The 23,979-nt window shown below is 37.5% G+C and overlaps 1 protein-coding gene across 1 annotated transcript in view; it reads right to left on the reverse strand.

The window, feature by feature from the left end:
* The window catches only part of LOC150086899 (cyclin-D-binding Myb-like transcription factor 1), a 189,403-nt gene that overhangs the window by 68,499 nt on the left and 96,925 nt on the right, over window positions 1-23,979 (reverse strand). Inside the window, exon 9 of the mRNA XM_090371671.1 lies at window positions 10,333-10,561. Within this exon, the coding sequence (XP_090227797.1) occupies window positions 10,333-10,561 (229 nt within the window). The remainder of the gene's footprint in view (window positions 1-10,332; window positions 10,562-23,979) is intronic.

A 23,979-nucleotide genomic window follows, 5' to 3' on the forward strand; every position in this document is an offset into this window, starting at 1 on the left:
CTCTGATCCAAGCCCGAGGTGGGATTCGAACCTGCAAGGGTTGCCAGGCAGGCACTTTACCCACCTGGCTAGCCCGGTCAGCTAGCATTAGTGTACATGCAAGAAGTATAGTAAATAAAATTGATGAATTTGAAGTGCTGATCAAGACATCAAAAGCAGATATTGTTGGGATATCAGAGACATGGTGTCACACATGTGTTTTGTTGTGTTATTTAGTTGTTTCTGGCCACTTTGCCACTAGAAAGCAGTAGTCACCAAGAAAGCTGCTTCTCAGCACTCAGCAATGTCAGAAGGAGGTGGGCCACCAACTATGCATATATTTTCTGTGAGGATTCAGGTCAGATCTACACATACTAACTCCCCATGAGTGTTATGGCAAACACAGAGAAATCCAAAAAATCTTACAAAACACACATACATACACAGAGAGAGAGAGAGAGAAATCCTTGTCTCAATGTTGTCAGCATACTCACTTAATAAATGAGGAAAAAGACTGCACAACACCAATACTGAAGAAGGCACCCAGCTTGGTGCTGCCAGCAGAAGCTCCCACCTCACACGAAGTCAGCATCACACAGAAACACATCTCTCAATCTAGGACAGTATAACAGGAAGAGAGAAGACATTAAAGATAAAAGAAGACTTCATAAAAGATCAATGGAATATCTTGCACTGAGCTAATTTGGTACCAGAAAAAAAAAAAGAAAAAGCAAATTTATCTTGCCCTGGGAGGTCCAAGTGTCAGCAACTTCTGCTCAGAGAAAATAGCCCAGAACAACATCAGGAATAATCACATGTCAATGAACTGGAACAATGCAACAGGAACTGAAAGAAGAAATCTGATATCAGGAACTCCAAAGGACAAAGACAGCAGAATCAGAAGAAATATTAGTATCATGATCAGAAGCAGTAGACTTTGTCCTATTGTATTGAACCATTGAAGTTAATTATGAGGGCATCTTTGGACTCAGGAGAGATTCCTTTGGCTTGGAGAAGTGCCAACGTATCACCAATATAAGTTTGTTTGTTTGTTTGTTATTTTAGGAGCATTAGCAACTAAGGCCATATTGCTCCGGGATATGCGGTGGTCATTCCCTGACCTTTCCGCATCCTCCGTATTTGGTGGTGACGGGCTCGAACCCCGGTCTAATCAAGAAGCGTGTGCTACGCACTGCTGCTCCTTCCCACCTGGCTACGGAGGCGCCACCAATATAAGAAGGCGGTTATAAGAGCAGTTATAATAGGTTATAAGAGCAAAGTCAGTAACTGCAGACTGGTTAGTTTGACTTCAGTGATAAGGAAAATCTTAGAGGCAATGATTAAGAGTACAATCCAGGGACATTTAGATAGATATATCATTCTGAATAACACATAACATGGTTTTGTTAAGCGAAAATCATGTTTGACTAACTTAGTAGGATATTTTGACACAGTTACTCATGGGCTGGATGTAGAGAACAATTTTGACATAGTTTATTTAGATTTTAAAAAAACATTGGCTCAGTCTTCTATGAGAGGTTACTGTATAAGTTGGAACATGTTGGGATTACTGGAAAAATTCTAAGATGGATTGCTGGGTGGCTGCAGGGCAGAAGGCGGAAGATTCTGATTAATGGATATTCTTCAGATTGGTGTAAAGTCAGAAGTGGGGTCCCACAAGGATCGGTTCTTAGACCACTGTTGTTTCTGATTTTCAGAAATGACATTAATGAAGGGATAAAGAACATTATGTAAAAATTTGCAGATGACATAAAGATTGGGAGAGTTTTTAATAACCAGTGCCAAGCAGTGCTCCTTCAGTATACCTTAAACAGGCTTCAAGAATGGTCAGAAAAGTGGCAGCTTTGTTTTTATGCAGCAAAATGCAAGATCTTACAATCTGTGTAAGACCTTGCATTTTAACAATGCAAATTAAGACTTTAACAAGGCAAAACAAATTATACAATTGGTGGGGTGAATTTAAAACTGTAGACAGAGAGAGGCATCTGGAAGTTATTATATGGGCAGACACAAAGTTTTCTGGGTGATGTAAACATGCAGCTAGGAAAGCACATGGTGTCCTATTGGTGATTTATCATACATTATCCTGTAGAGATAGGGAGGTCACATAATCCTGCCTCATACAGCAATTGTAAGATGGCATTTGGAATACTGTGTCCAAGTATAGAGACATAATATTTAAAAAGACATTGAGCTTCTTGAAAAGGTCTAGTGATGGGCAACTCGCAAGGTAAGATCAGCAAAAGATCGACCATACTAGGAAAGACTGATTATGTGGGCTACAAAGCTTTGAAACTAGGTACCTCAGAGGTGACCTGATTGAAGTTAATAAGTCTCTGAGAGGGGTAAGTAAAATGCATGAAGGCAGAATTTTGTCATATAGAATTCCAAAACTTGGGGGCATAAATTCAAATTACAGAAGAGGTTTAAACTAGATTATAAGTTTTCTTTTAACCAGCAAGTCGTTTATTGCTGGAATAGGTTGCCTTTGCAGGTACCTTGAACCAGTACATTGAACCAATATGAGAAGGGAAGCATATAATTTGTGTTTTCTTAACTGCTCTTTTTTTTTTTCCAGCCAGTGCAGCAAAAGCATGTGACTTCCTTGCACTATATGGCTATTACTTTTACTTCAAAGGTAGTAGTAGTAGTAATAATGGAGGCATGTGATGCAAGAAAGAAAGCTTACGAGCTTATGTAGCATCAGCCAGAAAAGAAAAGAAAAAAAAAAAAAAAAAACAATTTCACAGATCCATTTCCATCTAAAAGTTTGTCTAGTTCCTCCCTGAATTTATTTAAGCTGTCAACTTCCACAATGACAGATTGAAGTATGTTCCAGCAATTAAACACCCGCTGGCTAAAGGCAAATTTCTACACATCTATTCTACAACTATCTTTCCTCAATTTGAATTGATGCCTCCTCAGGTTTGTAATCTGAGCAAGCAGAAGAATCCCATCAGAATTCAGCATGCTCAACACATCAAGGCCTTATACACCTTAATCAGATTGCCTTGCAGGTGCCTAGTCTCCAATTGCTACAATTTGCAGAACTTAACCTTTCTTGGTAAGAGGACCCCTTTGTTCCTCTCACCAATCTTGTTCCCCTTCTTTGTACAAGCTCAAGCAACTCTACATCCTTCCTAAAATGAGGCCTCTAGACCTGTATGCAGTACTCAAGGTGTGACCTGACCATTGCCTTATACAAAGGGATAATCACCTCCTTTTTCCTACTAGCAAAATTCGTGTATATCATTGACAATACCCCATGACCTGCTCTGGCATTGCTCAGAAAACTTCATATCTGACTGCACAATTACCTCCCAATATTTTTCATTTTCTACCACCCTAAGTGTAGTACCACACAGTTGGTAAATTTTTCTAGGGTTACTTCTACCATTTGGGGGTAATTGTGCAGGCAGATATGAAGTTCTCTGAGCAGTGCAGACGAGCTGCAAGAGTAGCTCATGGTGTCTTGTCAATGATATACAGGAATTTTTCTAGCAGGGATAAGGAGGTGATTATTCCCTTGTATAAGGCAATGGTTAGGCTACATCTTGAGTACTGTATACAGGTCTGGAGGCCTCATTTCAAGAAGGATGTAGAGCTGCTGGAACGGGTACAGAGAAGGGCAACAAGATTAGTGAATGGAACAAAGGGTTGCTCTTACGAAGAAAGGCTTAAGTTTTGCAAATTACAGAGTCTGGAGACTAGGCACTGGCGAGGTGATCTGATAGAGGTGTATAAGGCTTTGAATGGTTTGAGCATGCTCAATGCCAATGGGATTCTTCATCTTGCTCAGAATAATCACCTCAGAGGGCATAAATTCAAATTGAGGAAGGACGGATGTCGGATAGATGTGCGGAAATTTGCCTTTGGCCAGCGGGTGGTTGGTTGGTGGAACCGACTTCCATCACTTGTAGTTGAAGTTGATAGCCTAAACAAATTTAAAGCTCAACTGGACAGGTATTTCGAACGAACGGAGGGGTGAAATGGGAGTGGTGTGTGTGTTTTTTTTTTTTTTTTTTGGCTGATGCTGAATAAGCTTGCTTTCTTGCATCATATGCCTCTACTAATGCTAATGCTAATGCTAATTATGCAGTACTTTGCATTTGTCAAAGTTAAACTTCAGTGCCACTTTTCTGCTCATCTGCCCAAATTTTCTAGATCCTGTTGCAGTAGCACACTGCCATTACTGTCATTAACAACCCTGCCAAACTTTGTATCATCAGCAAACATCGACATTAAGCCTGATATACCTTCATAAATATCATTGATAAATATACAAAACAACAGTGGGCCCAACACTGAACCCTGGGGGGACTCCACTAATAACATTAGTTCACAAAGAGCAGAGTCCATTGATTACAACTCTCTGTCTTCTCCCACTCAACCACCCTTTTATTCATTGTAGCAACCTACCCTTAATACTATACTGTTCCAATTTTTACAATAGTATTCCATGTGCAACAGTGTCAAAAGCTTTCCTGAAATCCAAGTATATGATATAAAAATTGTTTTTTGCATCCATTTCCTTTTTAACCATATCATAGTATCTAATCAAATTTTTCAGACAAGACTTTCCCTTAACAAATCCATGCTGTATCTGAATTATTACTGCAGTCTTGTGTAGATGATCCTGCAATGCATCTTTAACCGGTGACTCCATTATTTTCCTTGGAACAGAAGTTAAACTATCTGGTCTATAATTACTCATGTCACCCTTAGATCCCTCTTTGTGAATTGAGGGTACATTGGCACATCTACAGCCCATGGGGACTTCCCCTGAGTCCAAGGATGCACTCATAATTATGGCTAAGGGTTTGCTTACTTCCTTTGCCGCCTCCTTTAATATAACTGGATAGATCCCATCCACCCCAGGTGCCTTTCTTGCATTTAACTTCAACAATTTCTCCTCCACTTTGCTCTCAATTATTATAAGATTATTAAGTACACTGTTATAGTTTGATAAACATCTGGCATTTTCCTCCCTTAATAACGCCTCATGTGTGAATGTAGATGCAAAATACTCATTCAAATTATCAGCTATCTGAGCAGGATCATGAACAGATGAACCATCAATATCAAGTGGACCAATCTGATTCATCCTCTTCCTTCTCGAGTTTATATAAGTAAAGAAGTTCTTGCTTAGATTATGAAGCCATCATACTTTAAGGAAGACTCTAAGGAAAAATAGGACATCCAGTTTGCAGAAAATAATATATAAATTCAACCAAGCTCAGAACTGTCCTGTTTCAATGCATATCATGAGCAAGGAATTGAAGAAATCAGGTATTGGTAGTCGCCTATTCAGAGGCCACTTGTTTTAAAGAAAAACAGAAAAATCTGCTTGCAGAATTGCTAAGAGCATCATGATTGGATAGCAGAACAATGGAAGAAAGCCAAAATGGTCACATTTTGGCTTTATGGCCACATTTTGGTTTTAGCTGCATGGCAGCAAAAACAACTACATCATAACTCTTGCTAATTACAGCTATATGAGCTGATCACAGAGTTGCTTGCATGACCTGTTTGGAATTAATTTAGAGTGAGAGAGAGAGATGATTCCTAATATGTGGATACAGGAAACATGTACATTTGATTACAATTGTGAAATTTTAACCTTGGTTATGTGGAATTAAATATATTTTGTATGTTCACAAATTATGTCATTATTTAAGGAAGAGATTACCCATGGAAGCTGCTTCAGAAGCTTTTCTTTTCATTTTCAATGCTAATTTGCTAAGCCAAATTAAAAGACAAAAAATATAAAAATTTTATCATACACCCCAAAAGAGAAAAAAAAAAAAAAATTAGAGCAATTAAATTCAATATTTGAATTGAACAGATCAAATTTTATTTTATTTTTTCCACATAGCCATGGTAAAATGTCACAACTGCAATCAAACGTATTTTTTTTCAGCTTTATTCAAACCCTGGGCATTTTGTGTTTACTACTCTACTGCTCTTCATTGTTCTAACATGATGTCAATCTGATCACTGGCTCATGTAGTGTAACTGGCAAGAGCAATTTGCATTTAGTTATGATTTTTGCTGAAAGCAATAATGCAAAAAAATAAATCATACCCTTTTATGAAATATAGAAATTCTGATATCAAGCATGAGAAATTTATTGAATTATTCAATAAATCATCTCTTAATGAATGTCTGCCCCATTGAAACTATAAGATTATTAATATTTTAAATGAGACTTAAAATTCTGCACAGTGTCAAGAGTATCTGAAAAATTTCTCTTGATTATTTAATAGTGATATTTTCTAATTTTATATGAATACTTTGAAGCCACGTATACTGAAATACACATTTTAGTTCCCTGCACTTTGAATTAATCAGGCTTTACTGCATGACATGTTGATATACAGGTAGTCCTTCACTTATATCAGTTCAACTTACATGGATTTGCAATCCTGTTGCTATCAAACTGATAATCTGTTATTACTTATGGCAGTATATTTGCAAAAGGTGAAAATCAGACTGCCCTAACAATTAATAAACAAAAAACAATTTTTAAAAATACATTTTATCTGACTTTCACTTATGGCGTGGGGCTGACTTCTGTTTTTGAATCTGCATACAGAGAAACATGATTATCCAATCAGTCTGCTTCCCAAATGGATTCCATGAAAAATATCTGTGTACAGTGTATTTTTTGTAATTTTTAAGAGTATCTGAGTTGTTTCATCCTTAAATAAATTGCCGATAAAAGGAAAGGTCAGTGCCCATGTGATGGGTTGTAAAGAATGTAGCAACAAAGGGCATTATAATAGAAGTGAGAAGAAAACATGAAAAAAAAAAAAAAAAAAGTGACAATATTTAGTGAGAGTGGCTATTGAACTTATTATAATGGTTATAAGTAATAATGAACAATTACGAATTCATATATATGGCTCATAGTTGATTAAATATGATATTCATATTATTATTATTATTACTAGCCATGTAGTGCAAGGAAGCCTGAGGCTTATGCTGCACCAGCTAAAAAAAAAATTTCCGAGTTACTCAGAGAGAGAGAGAGAGAGAGAGAGAGAGAGAGAGAGAGAGAGAGAGAGAGAGAGAGAGAGAGAGAGAGAGAGACATAGAAGAGAATCATCAAGAAACAGAAGAATGGTGATATCCAGGTCAGGACTCGGGGTGTGCCAAGCACATACTCACCAGATGTGAGCCCCTGGGGTTTATTCAATCAATAAAAAGTTACATATTAGACTTCGGGCAAGAACAACACTACTGTATCATTGTTTCTATGGGGAAAATTAGTTTTGAACAGTACCTTTTCTGAGAATGCAGTTACCATAAGAACAAGTGCTGCCTGTAATTGAATTTTGTAACTATTGATGGGAAGGAACAATATTTATGACCCCAAGCAGTTGGCAGGCTCTTTGCATCTACCTGCAACTTTCAACTTTAAAACAAACCAAAATTTTTCAGATTCTTCAAGCCTGCTGATTCTAATTTCTTTTCAAATTTAAAATGCCAATCAAGCATGAAAAGCAATATATAAAAGTAACAGAAATTTGCTGTAACATTATTTATGTTATTCGTAAAAAGTAAAATTTAAAAACATTTTAAACATTTAAATCATACTGATCACTAATGGTAGTGGGCATGTGGGTACCTATCTACAGCAACACCAGTGAAAATAAACAATTTTATTTACCTCCACAAAATGTCTTTTTGCATAGGATTAATATTGTTAATTATTCCAGAAGTTTGATATTATTCATGATTGATAATATTCCTTCCACCCTGCAATATTTGGCACAGAATTTACACAACAGTAACATAATTTAACCATGTTAATTATTTACAAAATTCCTGTACATACTTAACTCAATGATGGTGGTATCCCACATTGTTACAAAGCTGGTGGCAGAGAACCTGATAGGTAACAACTTACTTTTTAATTTCTGAAAAAACTTTTGGGTTTTTTTTTTGAATTCTATATGTATGCCAATATTTCATCTTTTCTAAGTAATTTTTTAGTTTTTAATATAAAAATTTTAAAAAAATAGTCATAATATACACTGAGTGATCACTGAATTATGACCACCCCTATGAAAACTGAATGTGACCTGTTGACCATGTGAGGTACAAGAGTGCACAGTTAGTCACCCTACATAGCATAGATAAGGTGTAAGTCGTTCAGTAGGTAGTAAAATTTCAAGTGTGATGGGTAAAAGGAAGGATTTATTGGACTCTGATAAAGGACAAATTGTGGGAGCTCAACGAGTTGGTGCCTCAATTTCCCAAATGGCTGAACTGGGGTTGTTCGAGAACCTCCATTGTTAAAGTGTAACAGGACTGGCATCAAAATGGTCAAACAATGACACAATGACAAAACTGCAAAGGTCAGCGAAAGGTTGATGTTAGAGGTGAGCACCGGGTCCGACGACTTGTACATGTGAACAGGCGCAGCACTGTTGAAGAGTTGACTACCCAATACAACATGGGCCAACTCGGAACAATATCTGGCATGACCATCCATCGCACACTCACACGTATGGACTATACCAGCAGACGACCCCTACGGCATCCTCTCCTAACCAAGGTTCATTGGCGTAAAAGACTTGCCTGGTGCAAAGGGTATGCAGGTTGGACATTAGAAGACTGGAAGAAGGTGTGCTGGTCGGATGAGTCATGTTATTTACTCCGTGGATGGTCGTGTACGGTAGCGTCAACAACATGAGGCTCTTCATCCATCATGCATGGTATCAAAAGGGCAGGCCAGTGGAGGAGGTTGTATGGTGTGTGGCATGTTTCACTGACAGAAACGTGGACCCCTTGGTGTATATGGAACAACTTATCACTGGTGGACTAGTGTAGAGTGTGTTTAGTGTCAAACGGCACCAGGGGTTGCCCCCATCTCCGCTCACTGGTGGACTATCATCAACTGCTTACTGACTATGCACATCCCGCTATGTTAAACTTTTTCCTGAATGGCGATGGTGTATTCCAAGATGAGAATGCATCGAGCCATCGGACACTTGTGTAGGAATGGTTTGAGGAACACAGTTCTGACTTCCAGCATATCGATTGGCCTCCGAACTCCACCGATATCAATCCCATAGAGCACTTGTGGGGCACTATGAAAGGCATATCAGGCATCTGGATACACCAATCACCTCCATACCTGCACTGCTTCCAACATCTTGTTGAATCAATTCCACGCTGGATAGCTGCTTTACTGAGGGCAAAAGGAGGGCCTACGAAGTATTAGATACGTGGTCATAATTCAGGGATCACTCAGTGTAACAAACCATTAAATCTAGAAATTTCAAATGTGCACATGTACATATATTTCTGCTCAACAGTTTTTTTTTTTTAAAAAAAAGCTACTATATAAGCTTATATCACGAAATTTCAATTTTTTTCAAAACTGATTTTGAATTTGGCATGCCATGAAGCACAAAAAATTTGAATGTTACACATATTGCTAACTATATCATGAGTGAATATCATTTTCCATGTTTGAATGATAATGCATTCATTGTTATTCAAAAATAATAATAAATCTTTCAAACAAATTATTCAAAAATACCTCAATGTAAGGCCATTAGAACTCATTTCATAGAGAGATACATGGAAGTGTTCTATAAATAGCTTGAACTGGAAATGAACACGCAATTCTAAGCGCTGTGGCCCAGTACCCATCAGGTTCCCACACCAGCATTACTAACAATTAAAAGAGTTAAACAGTTAAAGGTGGTACAAGATCAGATAGGTTCTGTCATGCAATAACTCTAGGAACATGAGAAAAAAAAAAAAAATGCTAAAAACCATACCAAGTAAAAATGTTTATATTTAGGAAGGTACAGAAAATCAGAGATTTTTATTTTCAACCAATACACAGGCTCTTTATTTTTAAGAGGAACTGCGCTGCTGCAACCAAGCCATTAAATAGTAAGGAATCACTGACTAGCTAACAAAAATATATACTCTACTGAATACCATTATTCTGACTAAGAACAGTCCATGAAACAAATATTTCTAATATAGTTCTTGTGCTCCACAAAAACATGCAACTGACAAGAAAAAAACAACAAACAGAATCCATGTAACTGTAGTAGGAATATCTGCTTTATGTATTGTTCCCAGGTCAGTATAAAGGTATTCATATTCAGTATAATGTATGGCATTTCTTTTAGTCTCCTGCTAATCAGAGATAGCTTGATTTAGAAGTTAATTTTATATTACATATAAAATTGCAAATTTTAATATGAAATTGTAACTTGGCTTATAGTGGTAAATAATTTGCCCTCTAAAATATCATCCTGTTATATGCAATTAGTAGTCTTTTGTATCTTATTAAGAACCAACCTGCATATAAGAGCAATGTCGTCTTCTCTTGTCCATTCTGTTCCTCCAGCTTCCTTCCAATTGAGGTAGTTGAGCCACTTAGTTCGACACTGTTTTTCTGACCGTGTACCAACTCTTCCTGCAACAGATGCCCAAGAGAGACCTGAAGATATCATTTCTCCAGGAAGAGCATTGGCTAACTCATAGACTGCTTCTGCTAATCTCCTTTCTTCAGCAGGAAGCCATTTTCCTAAGAATTGTAATATTATTTTGAAATTATGATTTCATACACTATGTATTCATTTAATAGCTGAAGTGCCAATCATATTAAAAATAATGACAATGAATTTTATACTGCATTATACTAAGGTGGCTGAGCGCTATCCCAAGCACTTCTCATTTCATTCTGAACTAAATCAAGGCTTTAATATAGTTTTTAAGACAAAACTATACAAATAATAATTCTAGTGTAAATTCCATGATATCACAAGGTCAAAGTTTGGTGTTATAAAAACTGATAGACATGATAAAAGCAATAAAAAATTAATAAAAAATGCCTTTCAGCATTTTTTTAAAAATAAGAATGGGCAAGTAAAGTGTTAAAGGGCTAAATATGTTAAAAGCTATAGTAAATGATACTTGTCAGATAATTTCCATTAGCGATGAAATGCAGCAGAATCCCAATCATCTGAAACAATTGGGAACACAATATTTTGGATAACTGATTTTAAATGGTCTCTATCCAGTGGTTTTCAAACAGGGTGTGCCGCAACAACATTCCAGGGGTGCCACTTAATTTGGTTTTAAGTTATTTACACTAATTTTTTTTTTTAATTTATATATTTCATTATAATAAGGTGTACAGTATCTTTTTAATTTTGTGGTGATCTATAATTGATGTTTATTTAGTACCTCTATATAAAGAATAAAATTATTATAAATACATAATTTGTATTATGAACTCTAATTTTGTTTATAGTTATGTTATTGTAATAACTATCATATAACATATTTTTTTAATATTAGATATATCTACAGGGTGTCTCAAAAATATTAGTACAAACGTTTAGGGGAGGTAGGTTACATCTAAAGGAATGTGAATCGCATAGGAACCCATAACCGGAAATGTCACCGTAAGTCGGTACACGGCGCTGTTCATCAGTTTGCAAGAGGGAAAATTTCTGGTTTACTCATTCAAGCAGTAGTTGCCGCACAAAGAGCATGCATCGATATATGAACTGTGAGCTGGCAGACATGCACCTAGTGTATGGATTAGCAGAGGGCAATGGACGAGCCGCTCAATGAATTTATGGAGAACGCTTCCCAGACAGACATGTACTGGATCACCGTTTGTTTGCGCGTGTGCATCAAAATTTGAGATTATGAGTCATTAAGAGGTAACAGGAGTAGTGCGGGCAGACCACATTCGACGCGAACTCCCACCATGGAAGAAAGTGTGTTGAATGCCGTCCAGAATAATCCTACTACCAGCACATGTGCTGTTGCCTCTGCCTTAGGAGTATCTCATTGTAGTGCACAGCATGTCTGGCATGACGATTCCTCACACCCCTTTCATCTCCAAAGGGTTCAGTTACTGCTTCTCCAAGATCATCCTGCACATGTGGCTTTTGCACAGTGGTTTCTCCAAGAAAGTGTTCAAGACTTGAATTTTCCAGTCTATGTTTTGGTCACGGATGAGGCTTATTTCACTCGGGAAGGCTTATTCAATCAGCAGAATGCTCACATGTGGGCTCACGACAACCCACACGGTGTGCGCCCCCATGCAGCATAACATTGCTTCGCAATAAATGTGTGGGCAGGTATGGTCGGTGACTGCTTAGTCGGCCCATACCTGTTACCATCCCGCATGAACTCCGCTAAATATCGGATCTTTCTTGAACAAGTTCTACCAGGGTTACTTGACGATGTTCAAGCAAATGTGAGACGCAACATTTGGTTTCAACATGACGGGGCGCCTGCCCATTATGGAAGGTGTGTTTGTGACCATTTGAACAGGTGTTTTGGGCGTTGATGGATTGGCCGTGGTGAACCCATTGCCTGGCCCCCACGCTCACCTGATTTACTGAGCCTTGATTTCTTTCTGTGGGGGGGGGCCCTCAAATCTATCATGTATGAATCGCCTGTGGAGACGGAAATGGATCTCGGGGCGAGACTCATCTGCACTGCTGCTACTGTCAAAGAAACTCCAGGTGTGTTCGACTGTGTCCGCCAATCCATGCTGCGTCGGTGTCATGCATGCATCGCGTCTCATGGTGGAACCTTCAAGCATCTGTTGTAACATCATGAAATGCATCCATCTCGTACTCCATTGTTAATATTATGTCAAATAAATGTTTGCCACTAATTACTGTCTTGTGCCATTTCTGCTTCTTGTGCCTCTGCTACTACTTTCCCGTGATGTTTCCGGTTATGGGTTCCTATGCGATTCACATTCCTTTAGATGTTACCTACCTCCCCTAAACGTTTGTGCCAATATTTTTGAGACATCCTGTACACACACACACACACACACACACACACACACACACACACACACACACACACACAGAATCGGATCTAACAGGCAGAAAATTGAATAGGGGTACCACAAAATAAAGTAAATTACTTAGGGGTGCCATTATTAAAAAACAGGTTGTAAACCACTGATCTAGAGTATAAAAGGGAAGCAGGAAAAAATACATGAGAGAAAATTATAGTAATTTGCATTAATTATTTTAATTTTTAATTATTACTTACATATTTTTTTTCTATTACAAGATTCTGCATTTTTCTCAAATACACTAATCAGTTCTTATTCAATTCTTGTGATTTCGCCCATCTTGTAGCAATTGTAAGGGTATTAAATGCTTCACTGGACATTGTTTCCATGATATACATTCATTGTAATACATATTCTTACATTTAAATTTTTGTTTGATTTGGGATTAGCATTTAATGATGAAACTAATTGTTAATCTGGATCATTATGAAAACAACCTACAGCTAATATGCAGTTAATACTTTGCCTTGAGTTTTGTGAATGTTAAAGTGTCCAAGGAATTTATTATAGAGTTCATCATTGAAAAATATAAATATGTAATAGAAGTAATATTTAAAAAAGAAATGAAGTTTTGTGTGTGTGTGGAAAAAGGCAAGCAGGCTGGGCAGATAATCCATGTAACACCATATAACACCGGCCAGTTTGGTTTTTTTTTCACAGATACATGAAACTTTTTTTTTTAGGAACAATCAGAAAAATCCTGCTGAAGAAAAAAAAAAAAAAGAAAAAAAGAAAAGACATAAATTTTGATTTGCAATAATCTATGTATATTTTTGTACCTTTTTTAGAGTGAAAATTTCAAGCGCCATATCAGTGTGAAGGTAATTATACAGAAGTCACATGGATAAAATTTATTCTTCTAGGCTTCATTTGTAATGTTTTGTATAATTGGAATCATGATTTTGTTATATTCATGCAATGGTTTTGTTTCTTCTAATCAAATGAATCAATTTACTTGAGTGAACTTAGGGGAAAAATAAAATTTTGTATGACAGACAGATGGTTTCACAAAATATTTGATGGATTAATATAAATGGCCAAGGAAAATGTTGAACATTGTCATATTGAGCAGTTTCTTCAAAAATCTCCTGTTTCTTTAATGTGTTTGTCATTTTTTAATAGTAATTAGAAACAAAAAAGATTACTGGCACTATGTAATATAACCTTAACGTTTACAAGAAAGAAGTTACTTTTTCAATTTTAGACTTGAATTTCCATCTTCAAAAAATACATAAGAAGAAAGATTATTTCAAGGGAATTGAAGTACACATGACCTCTGCTTAATGCTGATAATTCATTCTGAAAACAGAGTGCTAAGTGAATCAGCACAAAGCGAGTGACATATATATTCCCACAAGGTAACATTTGTGAGTTGTGATGTATACCATAGGATATTTCCTAATCAATAATAAATTATAGTGAAAATATGCATAATATCAGTCAAATTATCTAATATTCAAAAATTTGTACACATTTAAAATATTGTACATTACATAAGTATATAATTATGTGGTAAATAACTACATTATGTATAAAAATTAAATTTAAAATATCAATTAAAATCATGAATTTATTAATCTGATGGCCCTAGGCTGTCGATTTTTGGGTTGTACTTTGGCTCTATACCTCTCATTGTACAAAATCATGTAGGGATTCATTTCTTTCTTTAAACTTCTTATTACCTTTGAACTTTATTCCATGTCAGAGTTATTCTCCATTAAATCGTCAGGCATTTTTTAAAGTGTTCAAAAACTTCACTAAGTCCTTTCGCAATTAGCGATTTCATCATTCTCCATCTGTAGCGTCTTGAGCATCTTCTCCCTCAATTGCATGCTCTTGTTCATTGTCATTTCCACTAGTTCTTCATTAGAGAGATCTCTGTTGTCGTCAATCATCTCTTGTACATATAAACTCTAAAAGGAAGGGAATGAATCTGATTGGTCCACTTGATATCAATGGTTTGACTGTAGATGATTCTGCTCAGATAGCTGACAAACTGAATGAGTATTTTGCATCTACATTCACACATGAGGAGTTATTCAGGGAGGGAAAGGCCAGAAGTTTATCAAACTCTAACAGGAGTTAAATGATTTTGCAATAACTGAGAGCAAAGTGGAGGAGAAATTGTTCAAGTTAAACATAAGAAAGGCACCTGGGGTGGAAGGGATCTACCCAGTTGTACTAAAGGAGGTGGCAAAGGAAGTAAGCAAACCCTTAGCTATAATTAAGAGAACATTAGTGAACTTGGTGGAAGTTCCCAAGGACTGGAAATGTGCCAATGTATCTCCAATTCACAAGGGTGGATTAAAGGATGTCACAAGTAATTACAAACCTGTTAGTTTAACTTCTGTTCAGGGAAAATAATGGAGTCACTGGTCAAAGAAGTATTGCAGGATCATCTAGATAAGGTTGCAGTAATAATTCAGACACAGCATGGGTTTGTTAAGGGGAAGTTTTGTCTGATCAATTTGATTGAATACTATAATGTGGTCACAAAGGAACTGGATGCAAAACATAATTTTGATATCATATACCTGGATTTCAGGAAAGCTTTTGATACTGTTGCACATGGAAGACTACTGTACAAATTGGAGCAGTATGACATTAAGGGCAAGTTGCTACAATGGATAAAAGGATGGTTGAGTGGGAGAAGACAGAGGGTAATCAATGGATGCCCCTTTGTGGATTAATGTTATTAGTGGTGTCCCCCAGGGTTTGGTGTTGGGCCCATTATTGTTTTGTATATTTATCAATGTGATGAAGGTATATCAACCTTCATGTTGAAGTTTGCGGATGATACAAAGATTGGCAGGGTTGTTAATGACAGTTGTAACAGTACGCTACTGCAACAGGATCTAGAATATTTGGATAGATGGGCTGAGAAGTGGCAACTGAAGTTTAACATTGACAAATGCTAAGTCTTGCATATGGGTAGCAGTAACCCCAGAGAAATGTACCAACTCTGTGGTGTTACACTCAGATTATTGGAGAATGAAAGAGACCTGGGGGTAATTGTGCAGTCAGATATGAAGTTTTCTGAGCAGTGCAGACAGGCTGCCAGAGCTGGTCATGGGGTCTTGTCAATGATATACAGAAATTTTGCTAGCACGGATGAGGAGGTGATTATTCCCTTGTATAAGGCAATGGTAAGGATATGCCTTGAGTACTGCATACAGATCTGAAAGCCACATTTTTGGAAGGATGTAGAGTTGTGAGAACAAGTACAGAGAAGTGCAACAAGACTGGTGAGGGGAACAAAGGGGTGCTCTTTGAAGAAATTCTTGAGTTCTGCAAATTGCAGCATCTGGAGACTAAGCACCTGGGAAGTGATCTGATTGCAGTGTATAAAGCCTTGAATGGATTGAGCAGGCTCAATGCTGATAGGATTCTTCCACTTGCTCAGGTTACAAACCTGAGTTGTCGAATAGATGTGCGGAAATTTGCCTTTAGTCAGCAGGTAATTGATTGCTGGAAGAAACTTCCATCTGTCATTGTGGAAGTTGATAGCATAAATAAATTCAAAGAAAAAGTGGACAATCTTTTGGAGAGAATGGATGGGTGAAATGGAAAGCGTTATTTTATTTTATTTTTATATGAAAACATCTTTGGTGGCGCATTCTAAATTTTGGAAGGAAGTAAAACCAATTTGTCACGATTTTGTGACATGGAAATGACATCATTTTAAGTTGTTTCCAGTTTGTCAATTTTACTGACAAACCAGAAATGATTTTATGACACGAAAATGACGTGTTAATGACAGTAATCATGTAATTTCACATCATTTCCAGTTTGGTGATTTGATCGACAAACCGGAAATCATGATTTTGCATGGAAATGACGTTAAGTGACAACACATGATTTTGTTGATTTGAAGCACCATTCGTGTGACAAGGCATGAATGGTGCTTCAAATCAACATGTTTGTTATTTTCTTGTAACAGATGAATGTATGTTTCTGAGTTTGAAGCTTGATGCTCTCCGAAGTCTCACTAGTGGGAGAGCATCAAGTTTGTTGATCATTGTGGCAACACCTAAAGGATCTTTGGAAGCATTATTTAGCCACAGCAAAATGTGTGTGTGTGTATGGAGTACGGCAATGTTGAAATTCTATGCACTTGAAAAAAATTGACCATGTAAAATTGACCAAATAAGGCTATAACATTTTGACTACACTATGTTCATAATTACATCCCCAATCTTCTTGAAGTATATTGTACGAGTTACAGCATCTTCGTTCACTAGTATCACCTTCTGTATGAAGTCACTGTTGCTCACATTGTCCTCATTAATATCTCACCCCTTATTCTGTAACTCGTACAATAGCTGAAGCAAGCATGGCTAACCGATTTCATAGACACTCAGAGTCAATGAATGTTGTCGGTTTACCGAGCTGTCTAATCATGGCGAAAAAATCGTGCTTACATTGAGCTCAGTAGTAGGTCGGCTTTTGAACTGTCCTTAGGAAGACCAAATTGTTTTCAATACAGCTGTTAATGTATTCTTTGGATTGAACTTACTCACTGATCAGTTTTACATCTTTACCTATGTATTTGAAAGCCACCTTCAGAGAATCTCTCATTCTCAACCTCATTGCCTTCATTGCTAAGTAAAGGAGATGATATGGAGTAACACTGCGTCAGTCAGATCATCTGAGCTCACTTATTGTCATCATGAATGGAGTTGTATGTATGAAGTTTTCTGAGCAGTGCAGACGGTCTGCAAGAGTAGCTCATGGTGTCTTGTCAATGAAATACAGGAATTTTTCTAGCAGGGATAAGGAGGTGATTATCCCCTTGTATAAGGCAATGGGTCAGGCCACACTTTGAGTACTGTATCCAAGTCTGGAGGCATCATTTTAAAAAGGATGTAGAGTTTTTGGAACGAGTACAGAGAAGGGCAACAAGATTAGTGAATGGAATAAAGGGTTGCTCTTACGAAGAAAGGCTTAAGTTTTGCAGATTACAGTGCCTGGAGACTAGGCACCTGTGAGGTGATCTGATTGAGGTGTATAAAGCCTTGAATGGTTTGAGCATACTCAATGCTGATGGGATTCTTCCTCTTGCTCAGAATAATCACCTGAGAGGGCATATATTCAAATTGAAGAAAGACAGTTGTAGGATAGATGTGTGGAAGTTTGCCTTTAGTCAGCGGGTAGTTGATTGATGGAACGGACTTCCATCTTTTGTTGTGGAAGTTGATAGCCTAAATAAATTTAAGGTTGAACTGGACAGGTATTTGGAACGAATGGAGGGGTGAAATGGGAGCGGTTTTTTTTTTTTTTTTTTTGGCTGATGCTGTATAAGCTTGCTTTCTTGCATCATATGCCTCTGCTAATGCTAATGTAAATTCTCTCTGAACTTTCTGAATTGTCCAAGAAAAATGCTGGGAAAGGAGAGTTCCTCTGCATGCTCATCAAACAGTAAACTCTGCAGTATGTTAGTTTCTCCTGAGGAAATTCTAAGATATTTATCATCACTCCACAATGTTTGCTGTTGGGCGATGAGACTTTCCTTGATCGGAACCGCTTCGCTTATGCCAAATTAATTTCCATGTGACTGTCATCAAAGAATGACATCTATCATGATTTGATACAATCGATAGACAGGCATGTCGACCTGAAGCCATGCTTTAACCACTCACTTTCTTGCTAACCTGATCAAAAATAGATGGACTTGTGTATTTTCCTGCATTTTATATGCATATTTATGAAATAATAGTTTTCAATCTCCCTTTCCAAGCGATGGACCATTGTGTTGACTGAAACAGGCACATTGATCACTTGGCCCAGAATGCCGTATTTGTCTGTATGCGTGTATCAGGTGCCTTATTTGCATGAACGGTAAGTGAGGAGAAATGTCTCTTTGTCACTAAATCCAACTTCAGTAAATGTGATGGAATTTTTGGGTAGACAAAGCCGTTCGACTTAGTAACACTGGAATGGTGTTGTTCTTAAGTGATCATCTGCAGCTCTTACACACAAGGATCCCGTCGACATCAACATCGGGAAATGCAGTGCGTATCAATGGTGCATCTTTAGCAACTGGTTTCTTTATGTCATTTTTGAACCATAGACGATCGCAAATGTAGCATACAGAACAGCAATCATTTTTCATAAATTTCCTTTCAAATTTTCGATGCGCTTTCGTATGTAAATAGTAGTCGGTGTAAGGAAAAGGAGCTTGATCATTTAAACTCATCTGCTCCGTAATTGGAGAAATGTTCTGTTGTACATAATTAATACTCACTTCGGGTACATTATTGTTAGATGGAGCGGCATTGCTGGTTGAAGGCACTGCTAAATCCCACACTTGATTTTCGGTTTGTCTTTTACGTAATCTCGATAGTCTTTGTCGTTCTCGTGCACTCATTGCTACCTCAATCTTTGTTTTCTTACGTTGGCTTGCTCGATACTCTTGACAACATTCTGTATTTGACTCCGGCATCGTTGAACACAAAGGCTATAGCAGTTTGGCATTCATTCCCTTTCACTAATCAGAAAATTATTGATGGGAAAACATCTATAGCGGCACCTAACAATGAAATGTAATGAAAATGAGGATTGCAACAATACAAATACTTCAAAATCAACAATACAAATACATCATAATCATACTTCCTGCAGTAGTACCTGCAGGAAGAATGCACTTGTGATGTCATACTATTCAACAAATGGCTACAATCAAATGGGTAATTAAACTATTGCGTGGATTTCGCTAACCTCTTCCAAACGTTGACTTGCTAGAGTAAATAGCAGGCATTAGCATGAAGTATGACATCATTCATATTAAATATTTTGGACTGAAATATGAGGCTAATTATGCTAACACTGATTCAGCAGAGTGAGTAGTGGGTGTAAGCATAAAACATTACACTGTTCATAACTTTGGTTCTAGCCGTTCAATTTTAAAATAGTTCTGGTTTTCATCAAAGATGTTTTCGCATAAAACATTTTTCATGCATACAGAGTACACATGTGGATTTTTTTTTTCTCTGATGCTGTATACGCTTCCTTTCTTGCATCATATGCCTCTACTAATTATCGTTGTCAATTTCATCCAATCCTGTTTCTTTTCCAAGCTCAACAATTTGTGCTTTAACAATCTCACCTGAATCATCAGGTTCTTGAAAATCCTGTATGTAATCCTTCTAAACTTTCCTGCACACTCCAGTCATGGTTATCTGAGTCACTTAAACCCAGGCACTGAAACATTTTAGATGGTAGTAATGTTATAGGAATTCCTAAATGATTTCCTTTAAGAACAGTACATTTTCACCAATGTCGATGGCTTTAACAGCTTGGGATAAAGTGTTCCTTACATAGCAGGCATTAAATATGTCAATAACACCTTGGTCCATTGGTTGAATCAGAGATGTATTTGGGGGAATGAAAAAAATTTTTATATGATATTTTTATATAAACATTTATATGTTTATATAAAGAGAGCTTAGATGACTTGGACGTCTTCTAAGCTCTCTTTGCTTGGATATTCTGGCATGTTGTCCATGATCAGAATTACTTTGTAATATATAATGTTCGAGTAAACTCTTCGTTAAGGACGCTGTACTGAGACTGATCACTGAGCTCATGTACATACGAGTAAACTGTTCGTTAAGGACGCTGTACTGAGACTGTGATCACTGAGCTCCTGTACATACGAGCAAACACAATGCAATTTTCATCACTGTTAAAAGAGCATTATACTGAGTTGTGACAGTGTTATAGTGAGATACGGTTTATAATATAAGAACAGCATTATAGCGAATCAGTGTACAGCAAACCGCGTTATAACAAGGGCCTACTTTAGAAGGGATAAAATAGATCAAGAAAAATAGAATTAGTTTGGTAAGTTAATGCCAACAGTCTGAGTCCACTCACTTTCTTAGAAAGTAAGGTCGATGCAGTGTTTTACATTACTATCCTAGAGCAATTATTTGAATCCAGTGATGCAGCATTTATTCTCTGCTGGGTAGGATGGGAAATTATGGAGTGATGGAATATTTCTCAGTTTGGCACACACTGGTTTGAAAAAGGACATTACAGTTGTGATGAACTTGAAAATGCTCAGAGAAACTACTAGACAGAGAGGGCTACTTGGGTTAAAACCTCAACTCTCATGAATATGAGACAAGGATTTCAACTGGCTTCAATTATGAAGTGAATTTAAAGTTTTTGACAGATGCTAAGGACAGAATTTGAGTAAATTTGGGGTTGTTCTTGAGCCCCCACTGCAATACTACTATGCAAAACCTGCCCTACTACTACTACAGTTTCAATTTGGGATTGTGGAATAACAGGAACTGTGGCAAAAAGCACTGAAAGGCAGGTCAATGAGATATAAGAGGAGTGTGAAACAATAATGTGTTTAAAATGCCAGCTAAGAAGTAGTAGTAATAGAGGCATGTGATGCAAGAAAGCAATCTTAAATAGAATCAGCCAGAAAAAAAAAAAAATTTCACATATCCATTTTCTCTAAAAGTTTGTCCAGTTCCTCTTTGAATTTATTTAAGCTATCAACTTGCACAATGACAGATGGAAGTTTGTTCCAGTAATCAACTACACACTGGCTAAATGTAAATTTCCGCACATCTATTCTACAACAATCTTTCCTCAATTTAAATTTATGCCCCCTCAGGTTCGTAATCTGAGCAAGCAGAAGAATCCCATCAGAATTCAGCATGCTCAACACATCAAGACCTTATACACCTCAATCAGATTGCCTTGCAGGTGCCTAGTCTCCAATCGCTGCAATTTGCAGAACTTAAGCCTCTCTTGGTAAGGGGATCCCTTCATTTCCCTCAACAATCTTGTTGCCCTTCTCTGTACATGCTCAAGCAAATCTACATCCTTCCTAAAATGAGGCCTCCAGACCTGTATGCAGTACACAAGACGTGGCCTGACCATTGCTTTATACAAAGGGATAACACCTAATTTTCCCTGGTAGCAAAATTCTTGTATATCATTGACAATATCTCCACAACCTGCTCTGGCAGCCTGTCTGCACTGCTCAGAAAACTTCATATCTGACTGCACAATTACTCCCAGGTCTTTTTCATTTTCTATCACCCTAAGTGTAGTAGTTGATACTACACAGTTGATATGTTTCTCTGGGTTACTTCTACCCATATGCAGTATTTTGCATTTGTCAATTGGATTTTGCATTTGTCAAACTTCAGTTGCCACTTCTCAGCCCATCTGCCCAACTTTTCCAGATCCTGTTGCAGTAGCACACTGCCATTACTGTCATTAACAATCCTGCCAACCTTTTTATCATCTGCAAACTTCGACATTAAGCCTAATATACTTTCATCTATATCACTGATAAATATACAAAACAACAGTGGGCCCAACACCGAACCCTGGGGGGGGGCACTCCACTAATAACATTAGTCCACAAAGAGCAGCGTCCATTTATTACCACTCTCCGTCTTCTCCACTCAACCACCCAACTCCGTATTACTACCGTATTTCCCCATGTATAAGACGCACCTTTTTTCGAAAAATTTGGGGACTAAAAACTGGGTGCGTCTTATACAGTGGTTGTAGATTTTTTTTACTTGCATTTCCCGCTTTTTCGCACTTGTTGTCTTTGCACTCATTGTTTCGCACTTGTTACCGGTATATTAGGTTACGTTTTGCCACGTTCTGCCCAGAAATGGCTCAGAAAAGACTTTTGTACAGTGCTGAATTCAAGTTAAAAGTGATCCAGTTTGCAAAAGTGAATGGAAATCGTGCTGCTGAATGTAAGTTTGGTCCTCCTCCAACTGAGAAAACAATCCGAGACTGGCTACGGGAAGAAGAAACCTACTGAAAACACCACAGCAGAAGAAGGCCATTAGAGGCAAGTCAGCAAAATGGCCTGATTTAGAGAGGGAATTGAAGATATGGATTGAGGAGCAAAGGGCAATTGGAATTCCTGTGTCCACAAAGATGGTTCAGCATGAGGCAAGAAGAATTGCTGATGAAAAAGAAGTTACTGATTTCAAAGGAGGACACAATTGGTGCTTCAGGTTCATGAAACAGAATGGACTAAGCATGCGTACATGCACCAGACTTGCCCAAAAGATGCCTGAAAGCTATGAGCAGAAGGTCCTTGAATTTCATCGTTTTTGTCATTCAATGTCGGAAGATACATCAGTTTGAGTTGGGACAGATTGCAAATATGGACAAAGTCCCCCTTCAATTTGATATCCCAAGTAACTGAACTGTTGATAAGAAGGGGGTGAAAACTGTAACTGTGAAGACAAGTGGACATGAAAAGAGCCATTATACAGTTGTTCTAGCTTGTTGTGCTGATGGAACCAAGCTGCCTCCTATGCTGATTTTCAAACGCAAAACAATGCCAAAAGAAGACATTCCTCAAGGAGTGATTGTCCACGTTCATGACAAGGGTTGGATGGATCAGGATGGGATGAAGATCTGGTTTGAGAAAGTTTGGAGCAGGAGACCAGGTGGGCTCTTACGCAAACCTGCCCTATTGGTGCTTGATCAGTTCAGGGTACACATAACAAAAAATACAAAGAAGATTGCTGCAGAGGAAAAAACAAAACTTGCCGTCATACCTGGAGGCTTGACATCCCAGCTCTAACCACTTGATGTCGGCATTAGCAAACCCTTCAAAGCTGCCATGAGAGACGAATGGAACCAATGGATGAAGTCTTCTGGGGACAATTTGACACCAGCAGGAAGAGTGAAGAAACCAACTATAGGAGAAGTTTGTACCTGGGTGAAAATATCCAGGGATAATATCAAGATTGAGATCGTTGTCAAGTCATTTAAGAAGTGTGGCATTTCAAATGCCATAGATGGAACTGAGGACGAGGCAATATATGAAGACAGTGATTCGTCATCAGACACAGATGAGGAAAAGCTAATGGATGGGAGTTTTGACAGTAATGAGTTGTATGAATTTTATGATGAATAAAACTTGAGTTCAATAACGTTATGTAATACATTTTTTTTCAAATTTCGCACCCCAAAATTAAGGTGCGTCTTATACATGGGGAAATACGGTATAATGAAAAATTCATGGATTATTCATGCAAAAATAGATAATTTTTTAAAGGTAACATGGATGTTGGCTGTATCAGAGTTACAAAGATAAAAATAAT

Source organism: Mastigoproctus giganteus, chromosome 4, assembly GCF_048544385.1.
Source record: "Mastigoproctus giganteus isolate SK-2022 chromosome 4, ASM4854438v1, whole genome shotgun sequence".
NCBI classification, from domain to species: Eukaryota; Metazoa; Arthropoda; class Arachnida; order Uropygi; family Thelyphonidae; genus Mastigoproctus; species Mastigoproctus giganteus.